Here is a 26451-nt window from a genome sequence, read left to right on the forward strand (position 1 = left end):
ATTGAGATCTCAAATAAAAGAGTCATTAGGATGTTTTGTATCTGCATGGTGGGTATGGGGTCCCCCCCAACAACATTCTGGCTTTATCTGGATCTATCATTTTGGCCTGAGGTGTGACAGGTTGAATAGTGACTTTCCCACACAAATCTGATGTTTGCTTTCACAGAAGCCAATCATGCTAAGATCTATGAAAAAAAAAAAAAAAACCCAGGCAAAAAGAACAGCAACTGAGTCTGATTACTTTAGGAGCAGACAGGCTAGAACAGCAGGAGAAAGACATCAGAGGCCATCTAAAGCAGGCTTGTGTAATCCCTACTTGGAACCTGTATTGCAGATACAACGAAGTAACTGACTAGAAGTATGATCTGGAATATATGAACGGTCACTCCAGGGAAGGCAATGTGATGAGACGGGGGTAAGGGAAACTTACATCAGGAGTTTAACACAGCAGTCAGGGTCAGAACTACAGTGATAAAATGCAGATTTTAAAAGACAGAGATGACATAAACCACGAAAGCACTGAACATATGGTCAAGAGAACAATCAAGAATGACACAGGTTTTGTGACCTAATCAATTAGACAAGGTATTTATACCACTGAAAAGCAGAAGACAGGGTAACATGGTGTTTCAAACTTACAGAGTTTGAATTGCCCATGGAACACCCATGCAGAGACTGAGTAGACAGCTGGGTTTCAGACGCTACCTACTCTGGGATGCAAGTTCAGAAATATAAGCAAAGATCAAGCTCAGGTCTCCTAGGTCATCCAGAGATCCCAATTCAATAGTGCAGAGAAACTGAGGCTGATGCCTGGAATAGCCAACATTTAGACAGGTATTCTGCTAAGACTCAAATAAGGTATCTATCTGGGTCTATTTGGGGCAAGAAGCTCCTTGGTTCCTAAGAAAATGCACAGGTGGTTCTCTGCTCAGAAATGAAGCAACATGGACAAAGGACCATGCACGGGGGTCAAAACCTGGATCCAGCAGTGTCAGGCCCTATCTCATCCATACCTCTTCTAATACACAGCACACTTTCACTCATTGTCCAATTTTATCAAAAAAGGAGATTTATTAGGGTGATGTGACATAATACATAAAGCATAGGTCTGTGGCACAAACTAGATGAGGCCACTGGTAGGACATCTTTTCAAAAATGAGCCAAATGTACAATTACGTAGCTTCCCCACAAATCCTTATCACCAATGGCTACTGAATCAAATCAACTCAATGTTCTTTTTTCTTTTTGGGTACTGGGGATTAAATCAGGGGCAGTCTTCCAATGAGCTATACCCCAGCCCCGATTCCTTTTCTTTTCTTTTTTCCTTTTTTTTGAGGTAGAATCTTTTTTTTTCTTTAGTATTTATTTTTTAGGTGTAGATGAGCACAACACAATGCCTTTATTTTTATGTGGTGCTGAGGTTCGAACCCAGGTCCCACCCGTGCTGGGCGAGGGCTCTACCGCTGAGCCATAATCCCAGCCCCGAGGCAGGATCTTTTTAAGTTGCAGAAGCTGGCCTATTGCCTCAGCCTCCCAAGTAGCTGGGATTACAGGCATATGCCACCACACCCAGCAAGTTCAATAATAATACATTGAACACTCACTTTAGCTTATCATAGAAGATCTCCTAAATGCAACTCTCTCTCTTCTGGCAGAAGAGATATTTTATTTAGAAAATCTAAAAATGGAGTCTTATGCTCATCTGACAGTCTCACACCTGCCCAACAAACTCAGATGCATGGACCAGGCAAGAACTAACCAATCCCATACTTGCTGACAGAGAATTCCTAGAAAGGCTCTACAGTCACGACAAACCTTGACAGCACCATGAGGAAAAGAGGACTGTGCCAAGATAGGGGAGAAGCTAAAAGAAATTGAACCTAAACTCTTCATCAGGAGTGTCCAGAGTGGCCTTGGTTTTCCCTGCTGGACGAGGTCTGCAAAACCTTTGGCTCTTCTTTCTGAAGGCCTCACCTACAGGCTGCACTTGGGCTGAACGGGCAGCTGTCAATGAAAGGAGGAAGCAAAGAGTCAGAACTGAGTAACAGCTCACATTATCTATGCAGTTATGAATCCCACACAATTCCAACTGTTATTAAAATTTACTAATCAGTTTCTCAAAATTATTATATTATCATCACCCCATGTTTAGAATCAGATTCAGTAATCTGACAAATATGTCAAGATCAAGTTGTAGAAACAGGGTTTGAACCAAGGTTACTCATCCCAATGCTATGGGATCTGGCTTCATGGCCGATAGAGAAAGTCAAAGCAAAGGCAGGTGAGGACACCTTTCCCCACCAAAGGAACAGAACCAGGAGAAGCCAGCCACTTCACCTCCCCCCAACCCCCACAAGATGTACAGACTCCCTGTTCAGGCTTCCCTGAGCCCATCTCCATCCAGGACCAGCCTTTCTGTTCTAGAATTTTTTTTTAAGTACTGGGGATTAAATCCAGAGGCTCTCAACTACTAAGCCATATCCCAATCATTTTTTAAATATTTTTTTTTTAAATTTTGAAACAGGGTGTCACCAAGTTGAAATCCTCCTGCCTCAGCCTCCCAGGCAGCTGAGATTATATGCTTGTACCACTGCACCCAGCATGTTCTGGGGTTCTCCTTTCCACTCCCTAGATACTTACTCCCTACCCCCTTGAACTAAGTATACTGAACTAACCACTTCCCAGATACTCACCAGCCCTGAGAGCCCGCAAGGACTCTTGCCACTCGGCCTCCATCTGGGCCCTGTAGTCCCCAAACAAGGAGTGCATCAGCTGCCTCTTCCGAGGCAGGGGAGTTCTTTGACTCCGTAGAGTTCGGATTGCACCAATGGCCTGCTCTTCTGCAGATAAAAACAAAGGGCAAGGGAGTGGGGTTGTGGCTCAGTGATAGAGAGCTTGCCTTGCACATTTGAGGCACCGAGTTCTATCCCCAGCACCACGTAAAAATAAATAAAGGTATTGTGCCCATCTACAACTAAAAAAAAATATTAAAAACACACAAACGACTAGTAACTATGTATGCTCAACTCCTACTGTCCTATCGCAAAAACAATTACATCCCCTTGCAGAACCACTGTCACTATCACATCCCCCCAACTATATGTGAAGGACCCTCACTCTGTTTTGGGGTAGGTCTCTGCATCTTGAGGCCCAGCTCCAGCTGCTCCACACACCAGGCCAGTTCCCGGGCCAGCTGCTCCGCCTGTGAAGAATTGTTACAAAAGGCACTGGGACACCCCCCACCAAGCCACACCCCATTTCCCACCAGGCCTTAACCACCACCACCCTCGCCCCCAGATCTTCGACCACACCACTCGCAGACTCGCTCCCAAGTTCACGGGAGAACCCATCCTTGCCTGGGCCTCGGAGCTTCGGGGAGACTCCTCTGCGGCAGGCTTCTCGGAGGTCTTCTCGCCTCCATTCGCCACAGAGACCCTGTTCTGGGTTTTCTTCTTCTTTTGCTTCTTGGAGACAGTCACACCTTCATCGCGGACGGGGTGCGCTCCGGAGGCGGCGTCAACGCACGTGGGTTGTGCCCAGTGGAGACGGACGGCGGAAGGACCCGGGGCATCGGGGCCCCGGCCCGGGAGCTGGGGTTTGCGGGACGCGCGAGCGGTACCAGGTTCCAGGTCTGCTGGCACCCTCCGAGCAGGACGTCCTAGAGCCTGGAGAAAGGGAGGCAGCCCGAGAGTCACGGGGCGCCGCCCACCGCCCCGGCCCCGCCACCCAGGCGTCCCTTCCGCGCCGCTCACCGCCATTCGCCGAGCGGCCGCCGAAATTTACATCGGGCCGAGTCCCACGTCCAACTCCGTCCCGGAACCACGCTTGGGACGCAGAGTTCCGCGGCGCGCCCGGAGGTGGGGCGGAGAATTGGGGAGGGGCGGGGCGAGGCGGGCTCCCGGGGAGGGGAGGGGTTCCCGGGAGAGGCGGGGAGGTGCGGCCCAGGGGCTGCGGGAAGGAACCGCGCGACTAGCGGGAGCCTGCGGCACCAGTGTTGGCGGGTCTTGCTCGTGTCCCAGGCACAGCATAAAACTAAAGAGGGACTGGGGCTGGGGCTCAGTGGCAGAGCTCTTGCCTGGCATGTGTGAGGCCCTGGGTTCGATTCTCAGCCCCACATATAAATAAATAAAACAAAGGTCCGTCAACAACTAAAAAAAAAAAAAACTACAGAGAATGTCCTCACAAAGCACACCTCTCAGTGGTGAGGAAAAAAAGTAGGCAAACAAAGTTGGCACAGAGCTACCTCGTGGGTAGCTTCAGAGGGTCAATAGACCTTCGGTGGAGAAAAGCGCAGTGCAGGACAAAGGCGTGGGCGCGTTGGTGTCGCAGGTGGCATAGTCAGCTCAGGGGACAAGGAGGGAAGGTCCAGCTCCTGTGGGGCCCTGTACACTAGTCAGGAGTTTGCTTTCATTCTAAGAATGGGACAGTCATTGTGAATCGTGGGTGATGTGTCCTTACTCAGGTGTGTGCCTGGGACACGAAAGGGCCAGATGAGGTGGAGAAACAGAGCAGCCGCAGGACAGAGGAAAGAGCCCAGAGCACTTGCTGGTGGGCTTGGTGTGGCCCTAAGGGAGGCTGGGGAGTAAGTGGAGGAGGCTAGCCCTATGCCACAACCTAACACTGGGCCACCATCTCCGCGGGGCCTCACAATGGAGAGCAAATACTTAAGGGCTTTGGTGAGCTTATTCCAATTCTTTGCCATTATTAGCAATGTTCTTGTGTGTCTCCTATGTGAAAGAATTTTTTCTAAAATTTTTGTTAGAGTTGTATTAGTTCTGTAGAGCATTCTGGGGAAAATTAAATGTCCTTAATTGTTGAGAGCCATTAGTGGATGCCTGGCATTTTGCTAGAGGGAATGGTTGAAAGGTGACCCTGCTCTGGGATTAGGGAGGATCCTCCAGGAATAGGGCGGTTCCCATATTAGGGCGGATCCTGTTGCCTCGGGCCGGCTACTTTGGAGTCCCCAGTTGAGTCTCACCGGGTTCTGAGAGAATTGGCGCATGGAGCCCGGTGGAGCCAGTGTATTCCTGGGAAGTGTGTGTAGAGTGTCGGTGAGAGTTCCGGAATAAAGGTTGCTGTTTGAACCTACAAGGCTGTGTGGTGGCTCGGTTATTTTGTGCCTAGCCAGACTGCGGCACTTAATTAGCTAATTAATTAAATGTCCTTTAATAAATAGTGATGATAACTTTATAAAGGTCTTTCACACATGGGGGGGGGTGCTGGGGCTCGAACCCAGGGCCTTGTGCATGTAAGGCAAACTGAGCTACTAACTGAGCTATATCCCCAGCCCCCTCACACATTTTTTTTTGTTAATGATTCCTGAGTTGGTAGTTGTTATTGTTTTGGGGGGGGGGGATACCAGGTATTGTACTCAGGGGCACTCAACCACTAAGCCACATCCCCAGCCCAATCTTTGTTTTTTGTTAGAGACAGGGTGCCACTGAGTTACTTAGTGCCTCACCTTTGCTGAGGCTGGCTTTGAACTCATGATCCTCCTGCCTCAGCCTTCTGAGCTGCTGGGTGTGTGTGTGGGGGGTGACGAATAACTTGTGTAGATTGATACAGCTGTTTATTGTAGGACAACAGAGCTATTTATACATTTTGCACAGCTTATCTTAATTAGCATAAACTAGATACATCAGTCAACCAATAAGGAATCTCTACACTTAATGGCTCACTTTTGTTACTTCTCAAACCACTCCCTCTGGCATTTTGCCAGACACCATCCAGACTTGTTTGGGAGCTCTAACATTTCTCTGGCAAAATACCACGTGTTATTTTGACTTGTCTACAGACCTTAACAGCTGGGATTACAGGCTTGCGCCAAGGAGCCTGGCCTGGATTTATTTTTCATTGTTACCAGTATTCAAATGTGGACACACATATCTATATTAACAAGAAAAGAATCTGGTCTTTGTCCTGGGTTACTGGCCCACTTTCCTCCCCAGCCTTCTGTGGTAACCTGTCTGAATTCCATCTCAGAGGAGGCTGGGCTCAGGCTCCCTTACCTCTGGGACTTGAGCTCTGGAGAGCCCATGCTGGGTACCCACCCCACCACTCCTGGACACAGGAGAGCAGGTGGCCTCCCAGATCGGCTCCCAGATTGGAGGCTGAGGCAGTTTGAGGCCAGTCTGGGCAACTCAGGGAGACCCTGTCTCTAAATTAAATTTAAACGGCTGGGGATGGAGCTGAGTAGTAGAGTGCTCCTGCGTTCAATCCCTGAGACTGTGGGGGAAAAAGAAATGAGGATTTCACATAATTTGCATATAATTTAGACACAACCTCCTTTGATAATAATCTCTAGATTACTTAAAATACCTAATGCAACGTAAATGCTACCTAAATAGTTATTATACTGTATTATTTAGGGAAGAAGAACAACAACAAAAGGCACATGTTCAATACCGAGGCAATTCTGAAAAAGTTTCAATCAATTTGAATTCACTAGGCAACCTACAGACATGGAAAGCCAATTCATTCCAATACATTTGCATTTCTAAGCATTTTATACCTTTTGTTTTTATTATGGAGGATATTTCAGTTTTTAATTACGTTATCTGGTTGATTATTGCTGGTGGAAAAATGATATTGATCATTTTTAACTTCTGAAGATAAATGACTTTGTCTTTAATAATAATAAGGCTTTATTTTATTATTATTATTACACACACACACACTTTATTCTGGCGCCCAGAGATTTAAGAATGAAGTGTTTACTTTTCATTGCTTATAGCCTGTAATCTTCCAGTTGATGTCTTTTTTATATTTAAAAAGAGTAAATTTCACAGCTCTTTTTTTGGTGAGACTTTGTATTATTCACTCCCAATTTTGGTAGTTTAATATTCTGGAAAATGAACATGCTAAAATACTCATATTCTTTATGTGAATAATATGAATTCAACAGTATATAATTAATCTTCGTAAATGTTTCACAAAAATGCTTATGAAAACACATTCTCTAACCTGGCTTGGTGGCTCACACGTGAAATCCCAGCGACAGGGAAAGAAGATGGCAAGTGCAAGGTCAGCCTCGGCAATTTAGGGAAACCCTCAGTGTAGAAGAGAAGAGTGGATATTATCTGCTGAACGAATTTGAGTCTCTCCGTGTATTTACGTGTTTCTTCCAGTGGTCGGTTTTGCTTGCGCGCTTTTTGGGTGTCGCCCCGGTACTGGGGATCGAACCCGGGCCGTCGCGCAGGCTAGGTCCCACCCTCTTTACGTTATGACACAGTCTGATCCAGCTCGGGGGCTTGTGTACTGGTTCTCTCGGGCTCGGCCCACTCGAACCGCCGAGACCTGAGGCGGCTGCGGGTTCACCCTGGCAGAGTCCCGGCGCAGCGCTGCGCCCCCGAGTCCCCTCCCCCTCCCGCCGTCCAGAGCGGCTACGCCATCGGGGCGGGGCTTCCGAGGGAAGTTGAGGGCGGGACTTTGGGTCCTCAGAGCCCGGGCTCGGGCAGGGCGCTGGGTGCCGCACGATGCTACCCAGCTGGACGCGAACCCCGAGGGAGGTGAGTTCGCTGGGCGGAGCCTTTGCTTCGGTGTCCCTGGAGTCCAGTGACGGGCGTGGGGGTGGGGGACCTAGCGCGGCGCTGCAGAGGGACCCGGACCTCTGGAGGTGCGCGGCCGCGCGGGGGACTGTGGGAGCGCGGGCGCGGGGAAGGGTCGGCTCGGCCTAGTTTAGGGTCCTGGCCTCGGCGGGATCTGAGGGGCCTCTTCAGGTGGGGTGTGCCGCGTCAGGCCCAGCGGAGACTTTGCCCGGGAGCCGAGGCGTTTTCGAGTGGCCCGGCGCGCGCGAGTGGGGCGGAGCGGGAGAAGGTGTGAGGCTGAACGGTGCCCGGGACTCCCGGGTCTGCCGGGGGCGGGGGGATGGGGGGACTCTCGGTGACGTCAGAGGTGCGCCGGGCCCGGGCGGGGCGGGATTCGCCCCTCTCGGCGGTCTTCCCAGGCGGCCCCTCGGTAATGGGCGTCCTCTCCAGGTGGGGAGACTCTGGGGAGGGAGGAGAATTTGGAACTGTTATTGTGGGAGAAGGGACTGGGGCATTGGCCAAGTCCCGTCCTGCGGTTCCTGCTGCCAGAGCGTCTCTGCTGTGTCTTCAAGTGTCAGATTCAGCCTTTAGCCAGGAGAACCCGCTGCCCAGCTCTTTCAGGCAGTTGGCAGAATCCGTTGCTTTGTGATTGCCATATACAGGCACGTCGTTTCTGTGCTGCCTGACAGGCAGAGCAGCCCATGACTCCTGGAACGAGCCCGTGTACATCTGGCAGCTAGCTTTGGCTGTGGTTAGATTGGGTCCACCCTGGTAATCGATGCCATAACCTTAGTTCTTTATGCAAAGTCCCTTGTGCAGGATATCTACAGGGTCTTGGAAGTAGGATGTGAACATGGGGAAAGAGTGTTCTGCCTAACACAGATTAAGCGCATGTCTAGGGAACATCCCACTGAGAATAAACAGAGAAAAGCAACGTGTAAAATTAGTGCCAGACTAGTTTGGTACCGTTTATAATTTTTTTAAAACAGGAAAAAAAAAAGTGCATACGTGTATTTTCTTGTGTAAGCCTAGAGTAATCTGGAAGGACATTTCAAAGTGGAAAGGAGAACCAAGTGACTGGGACATTTTTAACTTTTTCTTTAAACCTTTTAAATTTTGAGCTATGTGACTCAAAACTCCTATTAGGAACAATGATGAGAATTCAAGGTAATTTAAAATAAAATGTACTGAATAAATGTTGGAGATGATTTAAATTCCCCCATGAATGGGAAGAGTGGAAATTCCTTCCAGGGAATCTGGGCATCTGCTCCCAGGGCAGGCAGACACACCATCACTGACAGTCTTATAACTCCCTCTCAAGTTTCCTGCTGTGCATCTACTGCTGAATGGATGGGAACCTTAGTGTATTCCCTGCTCTGAGTCTCATCTTATACCATCCTTCTGCACACACTTCCAAGTTAATCTTTTGAGACATTTTGGTTTTTGTCTCCTGATTTAGAAATGCAGCCAAGGCCTTACTGCATCAGCCAACCAGTGCCTCCTAACAGTCTGTCCCCAGTGACATCCCTCTGAGCTCTGTCCTTACCTCCTTGTCTTCTCTCATAAGCTTTGTCTCTAAACTTGCTCTCTGGCCTCCGCACTCAGTTGTGCGTTCCTCTGTGATCTCAACCCAGCAGCCCTGGGTGATGTCTGCTGTCATCCCTACTCCTTGCACCTTTCTCCTGCCACCCTTCTTCAGAGAAGCCCCCTCTCAGATCCTCTCCAGGTCCCCTTGACTGCACCTCACCAATATCCCTTTGACCCTATCTAAATCCAATGTGGAACAGAATATCCCTTCTCCCAGGAAAGGCAGAAAAGAATACCATTGTCAAGGACAGAGTTTATGCTTTTTCACAGAATAGTGAGAGGCTGCTCCCCTGTTATCCTCTAAACACCTGCAGCCTTCAAAAGCCTGTATGCTGCATAGCCTCACTGAGTGCAAGCAGCACCCCAACTGCAAGGCCCATGGGACCTATTACAGTGCCTTTTCCCGGCTCCCTCATTTTTCTGTCTATACACTAGCTGCCCCACTGTTCCTCTGACCTGACATGCATGCCCCTGCCCTCTTCAATCTTTGCATTCACATTGCCTCTGCCTGGGACTTCTCTTCCTCAGTGTCACAATACTCCATCTCTCACCTTTAGGTCACTTTCTTGGTGAGGATTTCCTGACAACCCTAGTTAAAATGTCCCTGTCTTTCCTGTTACCGCTAACCAGAGCAGTTGTTTTATTTCACTGATGCATTTGCTGTGATGATACCTTAGTGAGTTTTATGAGGGCATTGTTTGCTGTTGTGTCCCACATAAAACCCCAGAACAGATTCTAGCATATAGTGATGTTCAGAATTCCTGAAAAAGAGTATCCTAGAGGAGAAATCGAGGTCATATGTTGACATTTTCCAATATGAGTTTCTACCAACTTTTTCTGTCTGCCTTCTCTACTTCTGAGGGGCAGGGAATCAGCAGTATCTATTGGGAGTGCAGTGTCAGCAAGGAGATAAAGTTTGTCAAGCCCCACATCCTGGTGGGCTTCTAGGCCTGTTGGGGGCAGTGGGTGTGGTAATTTAGTAATTCAGTAATTTAGTCCATGTGAGAAGCCTGTGTGTCTCCAGGTGGGAGTGTCCCATCTCCTGCCCAGAGAGAGTGATTAGGACTGAAAATGAGCCCAAGTTTGAATATCTTCACAGAATAGGGGGTGTTACTGCCTCCTAACAGACTTGCTCAGGAGGTGAAGTGAACCTTGGAATGCTAACAGGGAAAGGGAACTGAGAGAACTGAGCAAGATCAGTGAGCGAAGTGGGAGGACATCCCAGGTAGATGGAGATGGAAATACCCCGTGGCTGTTGCTGAGTGCATCTGGGACAACCCAACAGCTAGGATTTGTAGGCACTGGCACATAATGATCATATATGTCTATAGCACAGGCTGCTCCTGGCCACTCAATCTTGGGTCTGCTGCTTCCCTGCAATAGATAGGTCTTATGCATTCACCTTTATGGCATTGTGTCAGGAAGTAGGCTCTGTGACTATTGCTCTTCTCCTATAATGGTGGGCCTGAGCCCTGTAGGGAAATACCTTCAGAGTACAAGGACTCATGCAATCCTGGCTCATGATTCTGTGTCCATATGGCTGACTGTCTCTCCTCTTGGGTCTAGAATCAGGGAACATAGCATTAGTCTCTGATGCCTGGCAACCTCAGGCCCTTTTCAGGTCTCTGGCTGCAGGGGTAGAGTAAGAAACTTCTGCCTTGTGAGAGGATGGATCCCTGTAGCTGACACTCACCTCTGTCCTTGCCGGTTTTCAGATTCCAGCTATTTCCAGCCTCAGAACTTGCCTCTAGGAGGCAGAAATGGAGCCCACAGCTTCAGGACCATCCCCTTGGACCCCTGTATCACAGACCTGTGTGAGTGATACTCCTCCTGTGACCCACCCTGGTTCTTTAGTCTTTGGGCTCCTCTACTTTGGCATTAATGAGCTGGAAGCCATACACCCTCACCATTAGCAACCAGGTACTGGGAACATGTTTCCTACTGGTGTCCTCATTCTGGGGAGATGATGTCCATGTCACCCTATTCTCACCCCTAGGAGCATCATGCCTCATGGACTCAAGGGGCTGAGGCTGACCATCAGAAAGTAAGTTGACCTGGCCTGGCCCCTGGTGTCCTGAACAGGCTTCTGGCTTCTTTCTTGAGACACAGGGCTATAACATGATGGTTATCAGAGTCCTTTGCTGTCTACTGTAGCCCTGACCCCTTCCAAGCCCAGTGACCAGACTGGTGGCAGTCTCTGCCTCAGGATTCTTTCCTATACCTTCCTGGTGGTATTCACACTGCCCAGCTGCTCCTATTGCCCTAAGAACCCTTTTAGAGAGCACTTTGGAGGGAAAACTTTTTTTTGGGGGGGGGTCCCTCATATGGACCTTTTGCTTCCTTTGTTTGGGTCAGTCAGTGCCTATGTTACTCTGACAAGACCCTGGGTGGATGGGGATGGTTAGGCTAAGGGTATACGTGTGTAGGAGAGTCCTGCACATGTGGAAGAGAGCAGATTCTAAAAAGAAGTGAAGAGCAGGTAGAGAATGGTCCCCAGAAGTGGCCCCAAGGAGCAGGCCTGCTCATCAGCCTGAGCAGAGGCAGAATGTTAAGCAGACTGCCAAGGATCCCTGCTGGGAGTGGTGAGAGAATCCCGGAGCCTTGCTCTGCACCTTGGTGGGGGAGAGATAGGCTAATGGGGGTTCATGTTTTAAAAGCCACTGTGGAGCCATCAGAATAGGCAGCCCCAAACACTTGCTCCTGTACATAAATGTTCAAAAAGCAGAAACTGTCAGAAATCTAGAAAATTGGTAAATCTTGACAACAACCAAACAATGAATCAAGAAAAAGGCAATTTTAAGGGCTGGGGTATATAGCTCAGTTAGTAGAGTGCTTGCCTTGCATGCATAATGCCCTGGGTTTGATCTCCAGGACCACAAAAAAAGAAAAAGGCAATTTTAAAATGGTAGGAAGGTTTTGTGGTACTCTTAGTTGCCTGTGTCTCAACCTGTTCCTGGCATTTTTAAAGAAGGCAGCTTGTGTTCTCATCTTGGGACCATGGTCTCTTGTTCCAGGGTATGTAATAAATAGATCTTACTTAAGAATTGTTGTTTTTGGGCTGGGGATGTGGCTCAAGCGGTAGCGCACTCACTTGGCATGCGTGGGGCCCTGGGCTCAATCCTCAACACCACATAAAAATAAAGATATTGTATCTACCTAAAACTAAAAAATAAATATTAAAAAAAAAAAAAAAAAGAATTGTTTATTCTAACCTGTCTGGGACTCCCAAAAGGACCCCTGCAAGGTGTACATACATCTCTGTTCTTCCTAACTCAGATCTTAGAGCAGGAAAGCAGTAGGCTTAATAGCATTGTAAAGTGAACTGAGACCCTCCACAGGCACCTGGGGCATTGATCAGCCACCTGCAGCCCAGGAAGAAAAGCCGGTAAGAGACTTTCTTGGGGGAAAATCAGGATATTCTGAAGCACAATTAGGGGATTTAGAAAGCCACATTAATGCTTAGGACAGGGTGTGAACGCAGAAAAGGCCTATAAAGACCATAAGCTTTCATCTCTAGCTGGTCTCTAGGCTCAATGAAAGCAAGAAATGGAGAAGTGTTGTAAACAATGTTACAGAAGGGCCCTAGAACAGAACCAGTACACAGATGGTGAAAAGTGTTTTGTTTTTCTTTTGTGCTTAAGATTGGTGGTAATCTATCAAAATAGTATAGTAGCCAAAGAGTTAGGGATATAACTCAGTGGTAGAACACTTGACATGCATTCACAAGGCACTGAGTTCAATTCCCAGCATCACCAAAAAACAAATAAAATCAACACAAGCTAAGGAAATAACCCACAGTGTATAAAAAATATAAATTGTGTACAAACCTGTAATCTCAGTGACTCAGGAGACTGAGACAGTCTCAAGTTTGAGGCCAGCCTCAGCAAATTAACAAGGCCCTAAGCAACTTGTTGAGACCCTCTTTCAAATTAAAATATAAAATAAGTAAATAAAATATAAATAAAATAAATAGGACTAGGATGTAACTCAGCAGTAAAGAACTAGGTTAAATCCCCAATTCCAGGTCTGGTGCAGTGGCTCATTCCCTGCACCGGCCAGGGAATGGGTTTCCCTTTGGTGGGATGGGCTCGCTGAGAAATAAAAGCTAAGAAAAGTAGAAGAGCGAAATGACCACAGAACACAGAAAGTAATTTTTTTTTTTTTTTTTTTTTTTTTTTAGAGAGAGAGAAAATTTTAATATTTATTTTTCAGTTTTCAGCAGACACAACATCTTTGTTTGTATGTGGTGCTGAGGATCGAACCTGGGCCGCACGTATGCCAGGTGAGCGCGCTACCGCTTGAGCCACATCCCCAGCCCCAGAAAGTAATTTCAAGAAGGATACTGAGACAAGCAAAGTTGACCAGATGGGTCCGGCTTCTAACAAAGAAAGGAGCCTATGTTTGCTTTATTTTTAACAGAAGACATCAAAGAAATTCTATGGAAAGTTCTTCACCAAAACAGGATAGAGATGGGGGCAGGTAGGCTACTCCATTCCTAGCAGAATCATGCCCATCTCCAGTGCTACGTGGGACCTTCTGGCAGAGCAGAGGGGAAGTTCACTTGCATCAGGCAGTCTATCCTGGTGGCACTGCCACAAGAAGTTCCCAGTGCCAGTATACCCACTCCTTGGCTACGATGCTGAAAAGGTCCTCAGGTATTTCACAGATGGCTTCCTGCATATTCCCTCTTTTTACTTTGAAAATGATGAGCTGTTAGTTCAAGCTCCCACATTTTTGTTCTAAGGGTACAACAACCTACTGATACAAAAGAGAATTAGTAGCAAACATATCATACCAATAACATACCATACAGAATGTTTCAGCGTATTTCCAGGATTAAAGCCATTCAATCCTTGAAGTATTTGGTCAGTTAGAGGGTAGGGTTCTTAAGATTGATTTTGCTTTTTTGAATATCCTGGATGTGACAGTGTAACTCCATAAGATCCAGGCTACTATTATTGCTATGCCAAATACCCATTAGATGATTTTTAACCTTTCCATAATCCCATTGGGAAGTATTATATTTGGCCACAATAATAAGAGACATATTTATAGTCAGCGTGGCATTTAAGCCTTTTCTTAAAGCAGAAAGCTCATTACCAATATTTATGACAGTAGCTTCCAAAGCATTCAAATTAGTTTCAATCTTTTCATCAATATTTATCTGATTGGGGCTGGGGTTGTGGATCAGCAGTAGAGCACTCTTGCCTAGCACGTGTGAGGCCCTGGGTTCAATCCTCAGCATCACATAAAAATACATTAAAAAAAAAAAAAGTGGGGCTGGGGATGTGGCTCAGGCGGTAGCGCGCTCGCCTGGCATGCGTGCGGCCCGGGTTTGATCCTCAGCACCACATACCAACAAGGATGTTGTGTCCGCCGAGAACTAAAAAAAAAATAAAATATTAAAAAAATTCTCTCTCTCTCTCTCTCCCCTCTCTCACTCTCTCTTTAAAAAAAAAAAAAGGTACAATACCTTTTTGTCCAACTACAACTAAAACATAAATATTAACAAAACTTATCTGATTATGGAGGGCTTTGGGAGTATTTTGAGCCAAATTATTAAGAAAATTTGCATGTTCAATGTTTTGAGATACAACCACTGAGGCTATTACAGTAGAAGTGATGAATGAAATTAAAGCATCCCCTCCAAGAATTATGAAACCAAGAGCTCACTTGGGTCTGGTTAACTAAGCATGCATCTGTTGTAAGATCTGAACACCAGCATCAGCATACCATGGGTCTGAAATGTTGGCTGTAGTAAGACAAAGGAGGATTGGTGAAGCATTCCTCTCCCTCTGTTAAATCTAGTGATGCAGTTAGTTAGATTGTACCTTTTACAGGCTACAAGATATTTATCACCTTTTTTCTTAACGCTTACATTTCCAGTAACTAAAACATATGGAGATTGAACACAGGTTCATAGGCCATAGCAGGAACCCTTTTTGCAATTCCTGCTATCTGTATAATGTAGAAAGTCTGAGGCTACAATTAAGCACCAGAGAGCTTTTCAAATTAACACCCTTGCCAAAGGTTAGAATATTACCAATGAAACCTCCAGGAGTCATGGCATCCTTACATAATTGTCTTTTTATCAATTCTTGCAGTCCAGTCCAAAATATATCCACTATTTCTAGAAACTTGTATTGGCAAGACGTTTGCACATTCCATCCATTTAGGAAAGGTACCAAAAAAATTCTATTACAGAACAATTAGGACAGTAAGGTATTGGTGGACGTTCTGCAGAGATGACTGGCTTGTTAGGAGAAAGTCCCATTTTAATAATTGTTAGACATATGTCCTTGAGTCACAGGGGTAGGTAGATTGACTGGTCTACCCACCCCTCCCCACATATGCTGTCTTTTCCTCAAAAGATACCCTTAAACAGCCAGCATGTTTTATCGTGGAACCAACATATAAGTAGTTGTCCACGGTAACTAGTATAATTAAATCCAGTCACATGGATGGGTGTAATATGAGTGTCTGTAAAACCACCCAGCATATGAGTATCATTAGTAAATACTGGGATGGATTCTGCAGTTCACATAGCTGGGTGTACTAAAGGTGGATCTGGAAAATATGTCCAGTAGCTTTCTCCATGGACCCCACTAACCTGATAGCTCAGTAGAGCCATCATAGCCACAAACTTTGTAGCTAGAGACTTAGTTTCTCCTTGTTGTTGAACCATCTTTTCAGCCTGTTGCATCATATTCTTCAGTTGTTTCCATGATGGCAGTTTGGACATTTGGTTTCTCTGTGCCTTTTCTGTCCTTTTCCCTCCTTACTAGCTTCCTCTTCCTCTTGGAGGGTCAGGGCTGACATCTCTGAATGGATCTTTAGTCATTTGAAACTTGAACATAATTTGTGGACCCAAGAAAGAGGAGAAAAGGGAAAGGGGTAACAAGAACATCTGAAAACAATGGTCAGAATGTCCCAAATTTGATGAAAGATGTAAATCTACATGTCCAAGAAGCTCAACAGACCCAGTAGGATAAACTAAAAGATCCACACCAAGTCTTGTTTTAATTAAATTGTTCAAAGACAACAATGTAACAAGAAAAAAGAGACTCCTCCAGTACAAGGGATCTCAATCAGTAAGGTTAATAGCTGATTTTTCTTCAGAATTCATGGAGGTCAAAATGCAGTGGGATGAAATACTAAAGTGCTTAGAGATTCAACCAAGAATTTTAAATGTGGCAAAAATTATCTTTCAAACTAAAAGAGAAACTAAGACATTCCCAAACAGACAACAGCTTGAGGGGGTTTGTTATGGTCCTAAAGGTTAAATGAAAGGACAGTAGACAGAGACTCCAAAACATACAAGAAATAAAGACCTCGAATAAAGGTAATTACATATAAGCAAGTATAAAAATTAGTATTATTGTATTTTTGGTTTGTGAATACACTTTTTTATTTCCCACATGATTTAAAAAACAAGTGCATAAAAAGTAACAAGAGTGGGAACTGGGGTTGTGGCTCAGTGGTAGAGCACTTGCCTATGATCTGTGAGGCACTGGGTTCCATTCTCAGCACCACAGATAAATAAATGAAGGTCCATCAACAACTGGTAAAATACTTAAAAAAAAAAAAAAAGTAACAAGTCTATGGTTTGGTTTGCTTTTTAGGGGCTGGAAATTGAACTCAGGGCCTCACACATTCTAAGAATGCATTCTACCACTGGTCTGCACCTCCAGCCCAATCAGCCTATAAAATATTTTGAGCCTATAATGAATAATTTTTGTTTGTACTAGGGATTGAACCCAGGGTCACTCAATCATTGAGCCCCATCCCCAGTTCTTTTTTATATTTTTTAAATTTAGAGACAGGGTCTCAATAAGTTGGTGAGGCTGGCTGTGAACTCACAATCTTCCTGCCTAAGCCTCCCTAGCCACTGGCATGACAGGCATGCACCACCACACCTGGCCTAAAGTAATTTTTGATGACTGCAAATTATAAGAGCTATATAGGAGCAGAATTTTTGTGACTATTGAAGCTAAGTTGGTATCACTTGTTTTAGGATGTTCATGTAAACACTAAGAAAATATATGGCAAATGTATTCAGAAGGAATTAAAGAGAAAATTACTTTTGCGAAAAATTAACTGAACCCAAAAGTAGGCAGCAATAGAGGAATTAAGGGATGCAATGTAAAAGATGTACCAAAACAAATAGCAAAGCCAGGCAAGGTGACACACACCTGTAATCCCAGAGGCTCAGAAAGCTGAGGCAAGAGGATTTCAAGTTCAAAGCCAGCCTCAGCAACTTAATGAGGCCCTGTGTCAAAATAAAAGAGGGCTAGGAATGTGGCTGAGTGGTTAAGTATACCTGGTTTCAATCCCTGGTATCAACAACAAATAGCAAAATGTCCTTCCTTTTACTAACCTCTTTAAATGTAAACGGATTAAACTTTCCAGTCAGAAGGCAGGTATTGACAAAATGAATAGAAAAGCACAGTCCAACTGTATGCTGTCTACAGAAGGCTTACTTTAGCTTCAAAGATATAAGCTTAAAGTGAAGTGAGATGTGAAAAAGATGTTCCATGTAAATCATAACCCAAAGAGAACTGGGATGACTATGCTAATATCAGACAAAACAAAATAAGTCAAAATTTCTTACCAGAAAGGAAGGAGGTCATTATATGGAGACCTCAGTACCCTTATCTCAAAGTATAGCTAGAACATCTAGACAGAATATCATTAAGGAAAGAGGGGACTTGAGCGACACTGAAAATAATTGGACTTGAATGCTTCTGTCCTTCTGAAATTCATTTCTGTTATGAATCCCTAATGTATTGATATTAAAATGAGGATATGGGGAGATGATTAGGATCATAAGTGTAGAGTCCCTGTAGAAGAAGGCTAAGATATCTTGGTTGCCCTTTGTCTTTCTCTTTTACTACATGATAACATATAAAAGGTACCATCTATGAGAAACAAGCCTCACCAGACAATGAATCTGCTGGCACCTTGATCTTGGACTTTCCAGCCTCCAAAATGATGAGCAATAAATTTCTGTTGTTTATAAATTACCCAGTCTAAGACTTTGTTGTTTTGGGATGGGGAGTATGGTGGGGACTGAGCCCAGGATCTTGCATATTACTGAGCAGGTGCTCTACCATTGAGCTGTATTTTTAGTCCCTAAGTTATCTTGTTGTGGAAATCCAAACAACCTAAGAGATGGACAAAACATTCCACTCAAAAGAGCAGATAAACTGGGCTGGGGCTGTAGTTCAGTGGCAAAGAGCTTGCCTAGCATGCGTGAGGCACTGGATTTGATCCTCAGCACCGCATAAAAATTAACGAATGAAATAAAGACACTCTGCCCATCTACAACTACAAAAAAAAAATAAAAAAAAAATAAAGATCAGATACACATTCTTCTCAGCTCTACGTAGAACATATACTCTATATCAGGTCACAAAACAAATCAAGATTAAGGGCTGGGGTTGTGACTCTTGTGGTTGAGCACTTGCCTAGTATGTGTGGGGCATTGGGTTTGATCCTCAACACCACATTAAAAAAATAAGTAAAATAAAGGTATTGTGTTCATCTACAACTAAAAGTGTATTTTTAAAAAAACAAGATTAAAATCATACAAAGTATTTTTAACCAATAACAGCAGGAAAACTGGAAAATTTCAAAGATGTAGAAGTAAAGCTGCAATGGCTCAAAGAAATCACAAGGAAAACTAAACAATATCTACAGATTAAAGGATTGAGAACACAACCTACCAAAACATAAATGCAACAAAGGCAATGCCAAAAGAAAGGTTTATTGAAATAAATATCTTCATTAAAAAGGAAGAAAAAGGGCTGAGATTGTAGCTCAGTGGTAGGGTGCTTGCCTCGCAAGCATGAGGCACTGGGTTCGATCCTCAGTACCACATAAAAATAAATAAAAATATTGTGTTCATCTACAACTAAAAAAAAATAAATTTTTTTAAAGGAAGAAAGATATCTAATCAGTAACCTAACTTTACATCTTGAGAAACTACAAAAAGAAGAGCAAACTAAACTCAAAGCTCACAGAAGGAAGCAAATAATAAAGATTAGATCAAAGATGAGTAAAATAGAAAAACCATAGAATCAACACAGACAAAAATTCTTGAAAAGATTAGCACAAGTGGTAAAACCCGTAGATTTACAAAGGACAAAAGATGATGTGACTGATGGGCTGTGGTTGTGGCTCAGCGGTAAAGTGCTCACCTAGCATGTGTGAGGCACGGGGTTCAATCCTCAGCACCACATAGAGATGAAGTGAAGATATTGTGTCCACATAAAACTAAAATAAATAAAAGACGATGTGTCTGAAAGTAGGAATATTATTACCAACCTTACCAAAAAAGGAAGATATAATACTGTGAATGGTTTTGTACCACAGGTTAGATAGCCTGTAAGAAAGCAACAAATTTATAGAAACACAAAAATTATGAAAATTGACTCTATCTAAACATACCAATAACAAATAACAAGTTTGAATTAGTAATTAAAACTCCTAGCAAAGAAAAGTTAAGAATTAAACTACCTTTACTGCTAGCATTTAATGAATACCCAACTTTCTCAATTCTTTCAGCATATTGAAGAGGAGGGAACATTAATTTATTCTGTGAGGTCAGCAATAAATACCCTGATACCCAAGCCAAACAAAGAGCCTATAAAAAAAAAAAATTACAAACCTGTATCACTTATGGCTAAAGATGCAAATCTCTGAAAAGCATAATATCAAACTAAATCCAGGAACATCTTAAAAGTATTCTATCCTATGATCACATGGGGTTTAGCCCAGGAGTAGAAGAGTATTTCAGCTCCAAGAGAGCCACTGATGTGTGATCCACCAAAGGAACAGAAAGAAATATGAAAACCATGATCACCTCAACTCACGCAGAAAAAAGCTGGGCAAATTCCAACTTTCATGATTTTAAAAAAACCAAACAAACTGATAAAAGGCACATGGGGAAAAACCACAGTGACATCATGGTCAGAAGTAAAAGACTAACATTTGCCCTAATATCAGGAACAGGAGAGAGATGGCCTGCATCACCACTGCTGCTCAGCATTGTACTGGAAGTACAGATTCCAGAGCAGTTAGACAAGAAAATGAAATAACCAATGTCCAAAGCAGAAAGATGTAAAATGATTTACATAAGACAACTCCATATATATGAACCACAGAATCCACAGGAAAACTACTAGAGCTAATAAATTCAGCAAAATTTTGGGGCCCAGATCACTGTTTACACACACCAGCAATGAACCAATCTGAAGGGGAATTAAGAACACACTTCTATTTACATTAGCATCAATGGTAGGGGGAAATCCCACGAATAATTTTAACCAAGAAGATATAAAACTTATTCACCAAAGACTGCAAAACATTGTTAAAAGAGATCAAAGCAAGCAAAAAAACAGAAGTCATCATGTGTTCACAACTTGGAGGACTTAATATTCTTAAGATGCCCAAACTATTCAAAGTGGCATATAGATTCAGTGCAATTTTTTTTTTTTTTAGAGAGAATTTTTAATATTTTTTATTTTTCGGCAGACACAACACCCCTGCTTGTATGTGGTGCTGAGGATCGAACCCGGGCCACACGCATGCCAGGCGAGCGCGCCACCGCCTGAGCCACATCCCCAGCCCAGATTCAGTGCAATTTCTATCAAAATTTCAGTGGCATTTTTTTTGCAGAACCTAAAAAGTTCATCCTTAAATTCAGTGGAATTACAAAGGGCCCTGAATGGCCACTCTTGGAGAACAGAGTTGGAGGATTTACATGACTTGGTTTCAGGCTTACTACAAAACTGCAGTAGTCAAAATTGTTTGGTCCTGTCATGAAGATGGAATTGACTATCTAGAAATAAATCCATATATCTGTGACCAGTTGCTTTTTAACAGGGATGATAAGATCTTCCAGTCAATGAGGAAAGATAGCCCTTCAACACATGGCACTGTAACAAGTAGACATCCCCACACAACCCAACATCCCAGAGTTGGAACTAGGCACAGCAGTGCACACCTGTGATCCTGGCAACTCAGGAGGCTGAGGTGGAAGATCACAAGTTCAAGGCAAAGTTTTATTTTGTTTTGGTTTTATTAATTTTTTAGTTGTTGATGGATTTTTATTTATTTATATGTGGTGCTGAGATTCAAACCCAATGCTTGGCACATGCTAGGCAAGCACTGTACCACTGAGCTACAACCCCAGCCCAAGGCAAAGTTTGATCACAAGTTTTGAGTCTCAATTTTTCAAAAAGGGTGGTGGGACTTGGGCTGTATCTCAATGGTAAAGCACCTCTGGGTTCAATCCCCAGTACAAAAAAAAAAAAAAATGAAGCTAGATTCCTACCAATGCTGTATACAGAAATTAATTGAAATGAATCAAAGATATTAAGAGCTTAGAAAGCATCAAAGTCTTGGAAGGAAATAGGAGCAAATCTTCATAACCTTGCATTTGGCAATGGATTCATTAGAACATCAAAGGCACAAGCAACAAAAGAAAAATAAATGAATTTGACTTGATCAATCAAAGGACATTATCAAGAAAGTGCAAAGACATCCTACATAATGGGGGCAAATCTTTGTAAATCATGTTATGTGATAAAGGTATAGTACTGGAATATATTAAAGAAGTCTTACAATCCAACAACAAAACAACCCACCTTAAAAATGGACAAGGAGCCAGGTGTGGTGGCACATGCCTGTAATCCCAGCAGCTTGTGAAGTTGAGGCAGGTTTGCAAGTCCAAGACCAGCCTCAGCAACTTTCAAGATTCTGTCTCAAAATACATTTTGAAAAATGGGCTAGGGAAGTAGCTCAGTAGTAGAGCAACCCTTGGTTCTATCACCATTACCCGAGCAGGCAATGGGTTTGGAGGGCTGTGGGTGGGCAAAAGACTGACTGCAAATAAATGACTAACAAATGAAAAGAGGCTTAACATCATTAGTCACTAAAGAACTGCAAATCAAAACCAGAATCAGATTGCCACTAGAGTGTCTGTCCACAATAAAAATAAAAAAAAAAAAAAGAGACTGCTCCGTAATGAAGGGTGGGTGGTTGCATAGCACTGTGAATGTGCTAAATGCCACCAAGTTGCTTACTGTAGAATAGTTAACTTCCATAGTGTGAGTTCCACCCTAATAAATCCTGAAATGGAAACAGAATCCCCTGCAAGAGGTGGGCATAGTGGAGCCACCTGAATGTGAGGTGTTTCTTTGGGGTCTGCACAACAGGTGGGCTGGCCTTGCACTGAGATTGCTGCTACACCCCATGATCTGTGACAGGTGACAGTCATGTGGGATCCCAGGAGTGTGGTCATGGCTGACGGACTCGAAGCTATGTTGCACACATCTGAAAGCCATTATTCAAACACCATTCACAGAAAGGTATTGTCTCCCAAAGGAAATACTGTCAGATGATTTTATGCTAGAAGGGCTGACTCCCAGTACATAAGAGTGTAGTGCAGGCAACTGTTTACTGTCAGATCTTTTCCTTTGCCTTTAAACAAAAGTTTTAGTAATATTTCCTAGATTTTCCTAAATGGAAACTATTTTTCTGATTTTTATATTTCCTTTCTAAAGAACTTTTTATCATTCTACAGTTTGCAGGTTGCAGAGATAAAGTACATCAAATTTAATATGTCCATAAAGTGATCTTCTACCATTCACAGAATTCATTTTTGATTTCTGTCTCAATAAATTTAAATTAAACAGTGACTCAGGCTAGAAAGCCCTATTGTCACACCAGTGACATTCAGTCAGGACACCAGATTCTGCTGGCAGACTGTATTTTATGGCTAGCAGGCTTATACTGGTTTTGAGGGGTTTTAAAGGGTTGTTTTTTAAAAAACAACAAAGATCATTTGACAAACCAAGCAACCAAAAAGCTTCAGATGACCTGTACAGAAAATCATTACTGACTGCTGTGTCATTGCCACAGCCCTTATTGATCCCCATCCTGACCCTTTTTCACACCAATGGAAGAGAGAAAGGACTCCCCGCAAGTCTTGGCAGGAGAGTGGAGGTACAGAAGCTCCAGGCTATCCGTGGCAGGGCAGTGGGATCTCTGCTCTCTTCACCAGCTCCTCCATAGAGGTGAGGTCAGCAGCTCTGCAGACCCATCTGTGTCTGCTGTTCCTGTCACTGCGGTTCCTTATATAACTCTAGTGTTTGTTGTTTCAGATTGTGGTATTAGGACAGAGGACAAGGAGTTTCACCCAAAGGAAGACGTTTTGGAGGATTTGGAATCACAGGCAGAAATGTCAGAAGACTGTGCTGGTGATATTTCCCAGGTATCTGAGCTTGGAGGACTTTGTGATGACATATTAGCCAGAGACTGGGGTGTCCCTGAAGGCAAGAGCCTGGGGCAATCCACACACCAGGATGGAGATTTGATGTCAGTAACAGTGCTCCTCAAGGGCCCTTTAGGGGAGAAAGGTCTGGACTGCAGTGGTGTTGACCAAAGCTTCAATCTGAGCCCCAGCCAGATGACACATCAGGAAGTCCCTACAAAAGAGAAACTACATCCAGATGACACATATGGCCAGAGCTTTCAACACAGTGTGTACCTAAGTGGCCATGAGGGGCTTCCCATAGCTGAAAGCCCACTCATATGTAATGGGTGTGGAAAAACCTTCAGTGGCAACCTTGACCTTATTCAGCATCAGATAAACAGCACTGGAGAGAAGTCCTGTGAGTGCAGTGAATGTGGAACACCCTTCAGTCAGAACTCAGTTGTTAAAAAACCCCAGCGAGCTCACTTGAACATGAAAGCCTACCAGGGGCACACAGGCCCTGCTGGGCATCAGGGTCTCCCCAGCCGTGAGAAGCTGTATGTGTGTAATGAATGTGGGAAAGCCTTCAGCCAGAACTCAAGCCTTAAAAAGCACCAAAAGTCTCACATGAATGAGAAGCCCTATGAATGCAACGAATGTGGGAAGGCTTTCAGGCGCAGCTCCAATCTCATTCAGCATCAAAGAATCCATTCAGGGGAGAAACCATATGTGTGTGAGGAATGTGGTAAGGCCTTCAGGCGGAGCTCAAATCTCATTAAACACCACAGGGTTCACACGGGTGAGAAGCCTTTCGAGTGTAAGGAGTGTGGGAAGGCCTTCAGCCAGAGTGCACACCTCAGGAAGCACCAGAGGGTTCACACTGGAGAAAAGCCCTATGAATGTAACGATTGTGGCAAACCCTTCAGTCGTGTCTCCAACCTCATTAAGCATCACAGGGTTCACACTGGAGAGAAGCCTTACAAGTGCAGCGACTGTGGGAAAGCCTTTAGTCAGAGTTCCAGCCTTATTCAGCACCGACGAGTTCACACTGGAGAGAAACCGCACGTGTGCAGCGTGTGTGGAAAAGCTTTCAGTTACAGCTCAGTGCTCAGGAAGCACCAGATAATCCACACAGGAGAGAAGCCGTATGGATGTGGTATCTGTGGAAAGGCCTTCAGCCACAGCTCAGCCCTCATCCAGCATCAGGGCGTGCACACTGGCGACAAGCCCTACGAGTGCCACGAATGTGGGAAGACCTTTGGTCGCAGCTCCAACCTCATTCTTCACCAGCGAGTCCACACTGGAGAGAAACCCTATGAATGCACTGAGTGTGGAAAGACCTTTAGCCAGAGCTCAACCCTTATTCAGCACCAGAGGATTCATAATGGGTTGAAACCCCATGAATGTAACCAGTGTGGTAAGGCCTTCAACCGAAGCTCCAATCTCATTCACCACCAGAAAGTTCACACTGGAGAGAAGCCCTATACGTGTGTTGAGTGTGGTAAGGGCTTCAGCCAGAGCTCACACCTTATTCAGCATCAGATAATCCACACTGGTGAGAGGCCGTATAAATGCAGTGAGTGTGGGAAGGCCTTCAGTCAGCGTTCAGTTCTGATCCAACACCAGAGGATTCACACTGGGGTGAAGCCCTACAACTGCGCTACTTGTGGGAAAGCCTTCAGCCAGCGGTCAAAGCTGATTAAACACCAGTTGATTCATACCAGGGAGTAACTTGTGGGCTAAAAGGAGTAAAACTGAATCATGGTTCCTTTCTGACACCTATGGACCCTTGTTTCAGCCTCTCGCTTCCCAGGCCTGAGGCTCACTCACTGCCCTCCACTCCATACAAAGCCTGGAGCCCTCCTTGGAAACACTCTTTCCAGACTCCCTCTCCTTCCATTGCTTTCAGATCCTGTGACCTCTCGTCTATGTTTTTTCTGTTTTATTTTTATTATGAGCAGACTGTCACATTGGTTAGGTGGCAAAGAACATGAGGGCCACATATTCATGAATGAAGTTTATCATGATGATGAAAATTACCAAAAAGTAAAGTGATCTTTGATTGGAGATAACCACAATAACTCTTTTGTTAGTCATGGGAGTGAGTTCTCTGTCAGTGACTCTATATATATGTATATATATACATGTATACATATATATATACACACACACGCATATATACATACATATATTTACACACACATTTTTTTTTAATATGACATCAAGTGGAGGGAATTTTCAGGTCTGATTGCTCTCTTATTGTCCCCAGAGGTGGTATGCCAGTTATTCATTCTTCTATCCCTCCCTTTCTGCAACTTGTACCCAGACCCCCACTGCCTTGCTTCCCTGTGCATACCTGTGGTCAGTTAGTCATCCTTGCTGCTGTGCTATGACCCAGGTCCCAGCCTCTGGTTTCTGTGCCTCCAGTGCTGGACCCACAATGGCAGCTCTCTCTTTGTACCTCCTTTTCCAGTGAGGAAGCTTCCAGGATCAATCTTCTCCCAGATCAATCTTCATCACCATACATCTTTTAAGCAAGTACCAGGTGCCCTGCCCTAGGGCCCACCTCCTCAGTGTCCCCTATGCCCTGAAAAGGAGAAAGGTTAGGTGCAACATAGATGTTACAAGAGAGGCCTCTGAACTCCAGCCAGCAAGTTGCAACAACAGAGTGTCGCAGGACCCAGACAGAATCTGACCTACCACCTGTCAGTAAATAAAAGTTCTGTTGGGGTACAGCCATGCTTGTTTGCTTACACATATCTACAGCAGCTTCTGTGTGGCAGAGTTGAGTAGTTGTAGACATCATATGGCCCACCAAACCAGAGTATTTACTTTCTAGCCTTTAGAGAAGAAGTTTGCAACCTGGCTTTAGGCAGCTACCCTGTGGTAGGTGACTCTCAGGGCCAGGCTTTGCCAGGGGCTCACAGTTGTTGTAGGAATCAAGTATGATGACTTGATCAGGAGTATAGTTTGTGCTGTGCAGTGGTTTCCTGTGTACAGTGGATGGTTCCTGAGCAGTTGCCACAGCCTCTGAGGATCCCTCCCTTCTCACCTCTTCCTAGCACTATTCCTCAGGAG

At 44.5% G+C, this 26451-nt stretch overlaps 2 protein-coding genes across 5 annotated transcripts; one reads left to right on the top strand and one right to left on the bottom strand.

Moving 5' to 3' along the window:
- Positions 1–1043: 1043 nt before the first annotated feature.
- C7H8orf33 (chromosome 7 C8orf33 homolog) lies at positions 1044–4137 on the bottom strand. Its single transcript, XM_005342667.5, has 5 exons — positions 3753–4137; positions 3357–3665; positions 3118–3202; positions 2694–2840; positions 1044–2004 (listed from the first exon to the last, which is right to left on the bottom strand). The coding sequence occupies exons 1-5, from the start codon at positions 3756–3758 to the stop codon at positions 1865–1867; spliced, it is 687 nt and encodes a 228-aa protein (XP_005342724.1). The 5' UTR covers positions 3759–4137; the 3' UTR covers positions 1044–1864.
- A 3240-nt stretch (positions 4138–7377) lies between these two features.
- Positions 7378–25445, top strand: Znf16 (zinc finger protein 16). 4 transcript variants are annotated; one of them, XM_078016422.1, is made up of 2 exons: positions 7378–7508; positions 23282–25445. In XM_078016422.1, the coding sequence occupies exon 2, from the start codon at positions 23359–23361 to the stop codon at positions 25102–25104; it is 1746 nt and encodes a 581-aa protein (XP_077872548.1). In that variant the 5' UTR covers positions 7378–7508; positions 23282–23358; the 3' UTR covers positions 25105–25445. The 4 variants fall into 4 exon arrangements, with proteins under 4 accessions (XP_077872548.1, XP_077872549.1, XP_040149343.2 ...); XM_078016423.1 differs by lacking the exon at positions 7378–7508 and adding an exon at positions 7561–7615; XM_040293409.2 differs by lacking the exon at positions 7378–7508 and adding an exon at positions 10835–10927.
- The last annotated feature ends 1006 nt before the right edge of the window (positions 25446–26451 follow it).

The sequence above is a fragment of the Ictidomys tridecemlineatus genome, chromosome 7 (genome assembly GCF_052094955.1).
Source record: "Ictidomys tridecemlineatus isolate mIctTri1 chromosome 7, mIctTri1.hap1, whole genome shotgun sequence".
NCBI lineage: Eukaryota > Metazoa > Chordata > Mammalia > Rodentia > Sciuridae > Ictidomys > Ictidomys tridecemlineatus.

Bases quoted from the DNA above. Each gene is read 5' to 3' on its own strand.
- Znf16 (XM_078016421.1), top strand. From the start codon at position 23,077: ATGGAAGAGAGAAAGGACTCCCCGCAAGTCTTGGCAGGAGAGTGGAGG. The intron at 23,195-23,281 runs GTGAGGTCAGCA...TTGTTGTTTCAG, and splicing joins TCACCAGCTCCTCCATAGAG to ATTGTGGTATTAGGACAGAG.
- C7H8orf33 (XM_005342667.5), bottom strand. The intron at 2,841-3,117 runs GTGAGGGTCCTT...TTTTATCTGCAG, and splicing joins GAGACCTACCCCAAAACAGA to AAGAGCAGGCCATTGGTGCA. The intron at 2,005-2,693 runs GTGAGTATCTGG...TTTCATTGACAG, and splicing joins CTTGCGGGCTCTCAGGGCTG to CTGCCCGTTCAGCCCAAGTG.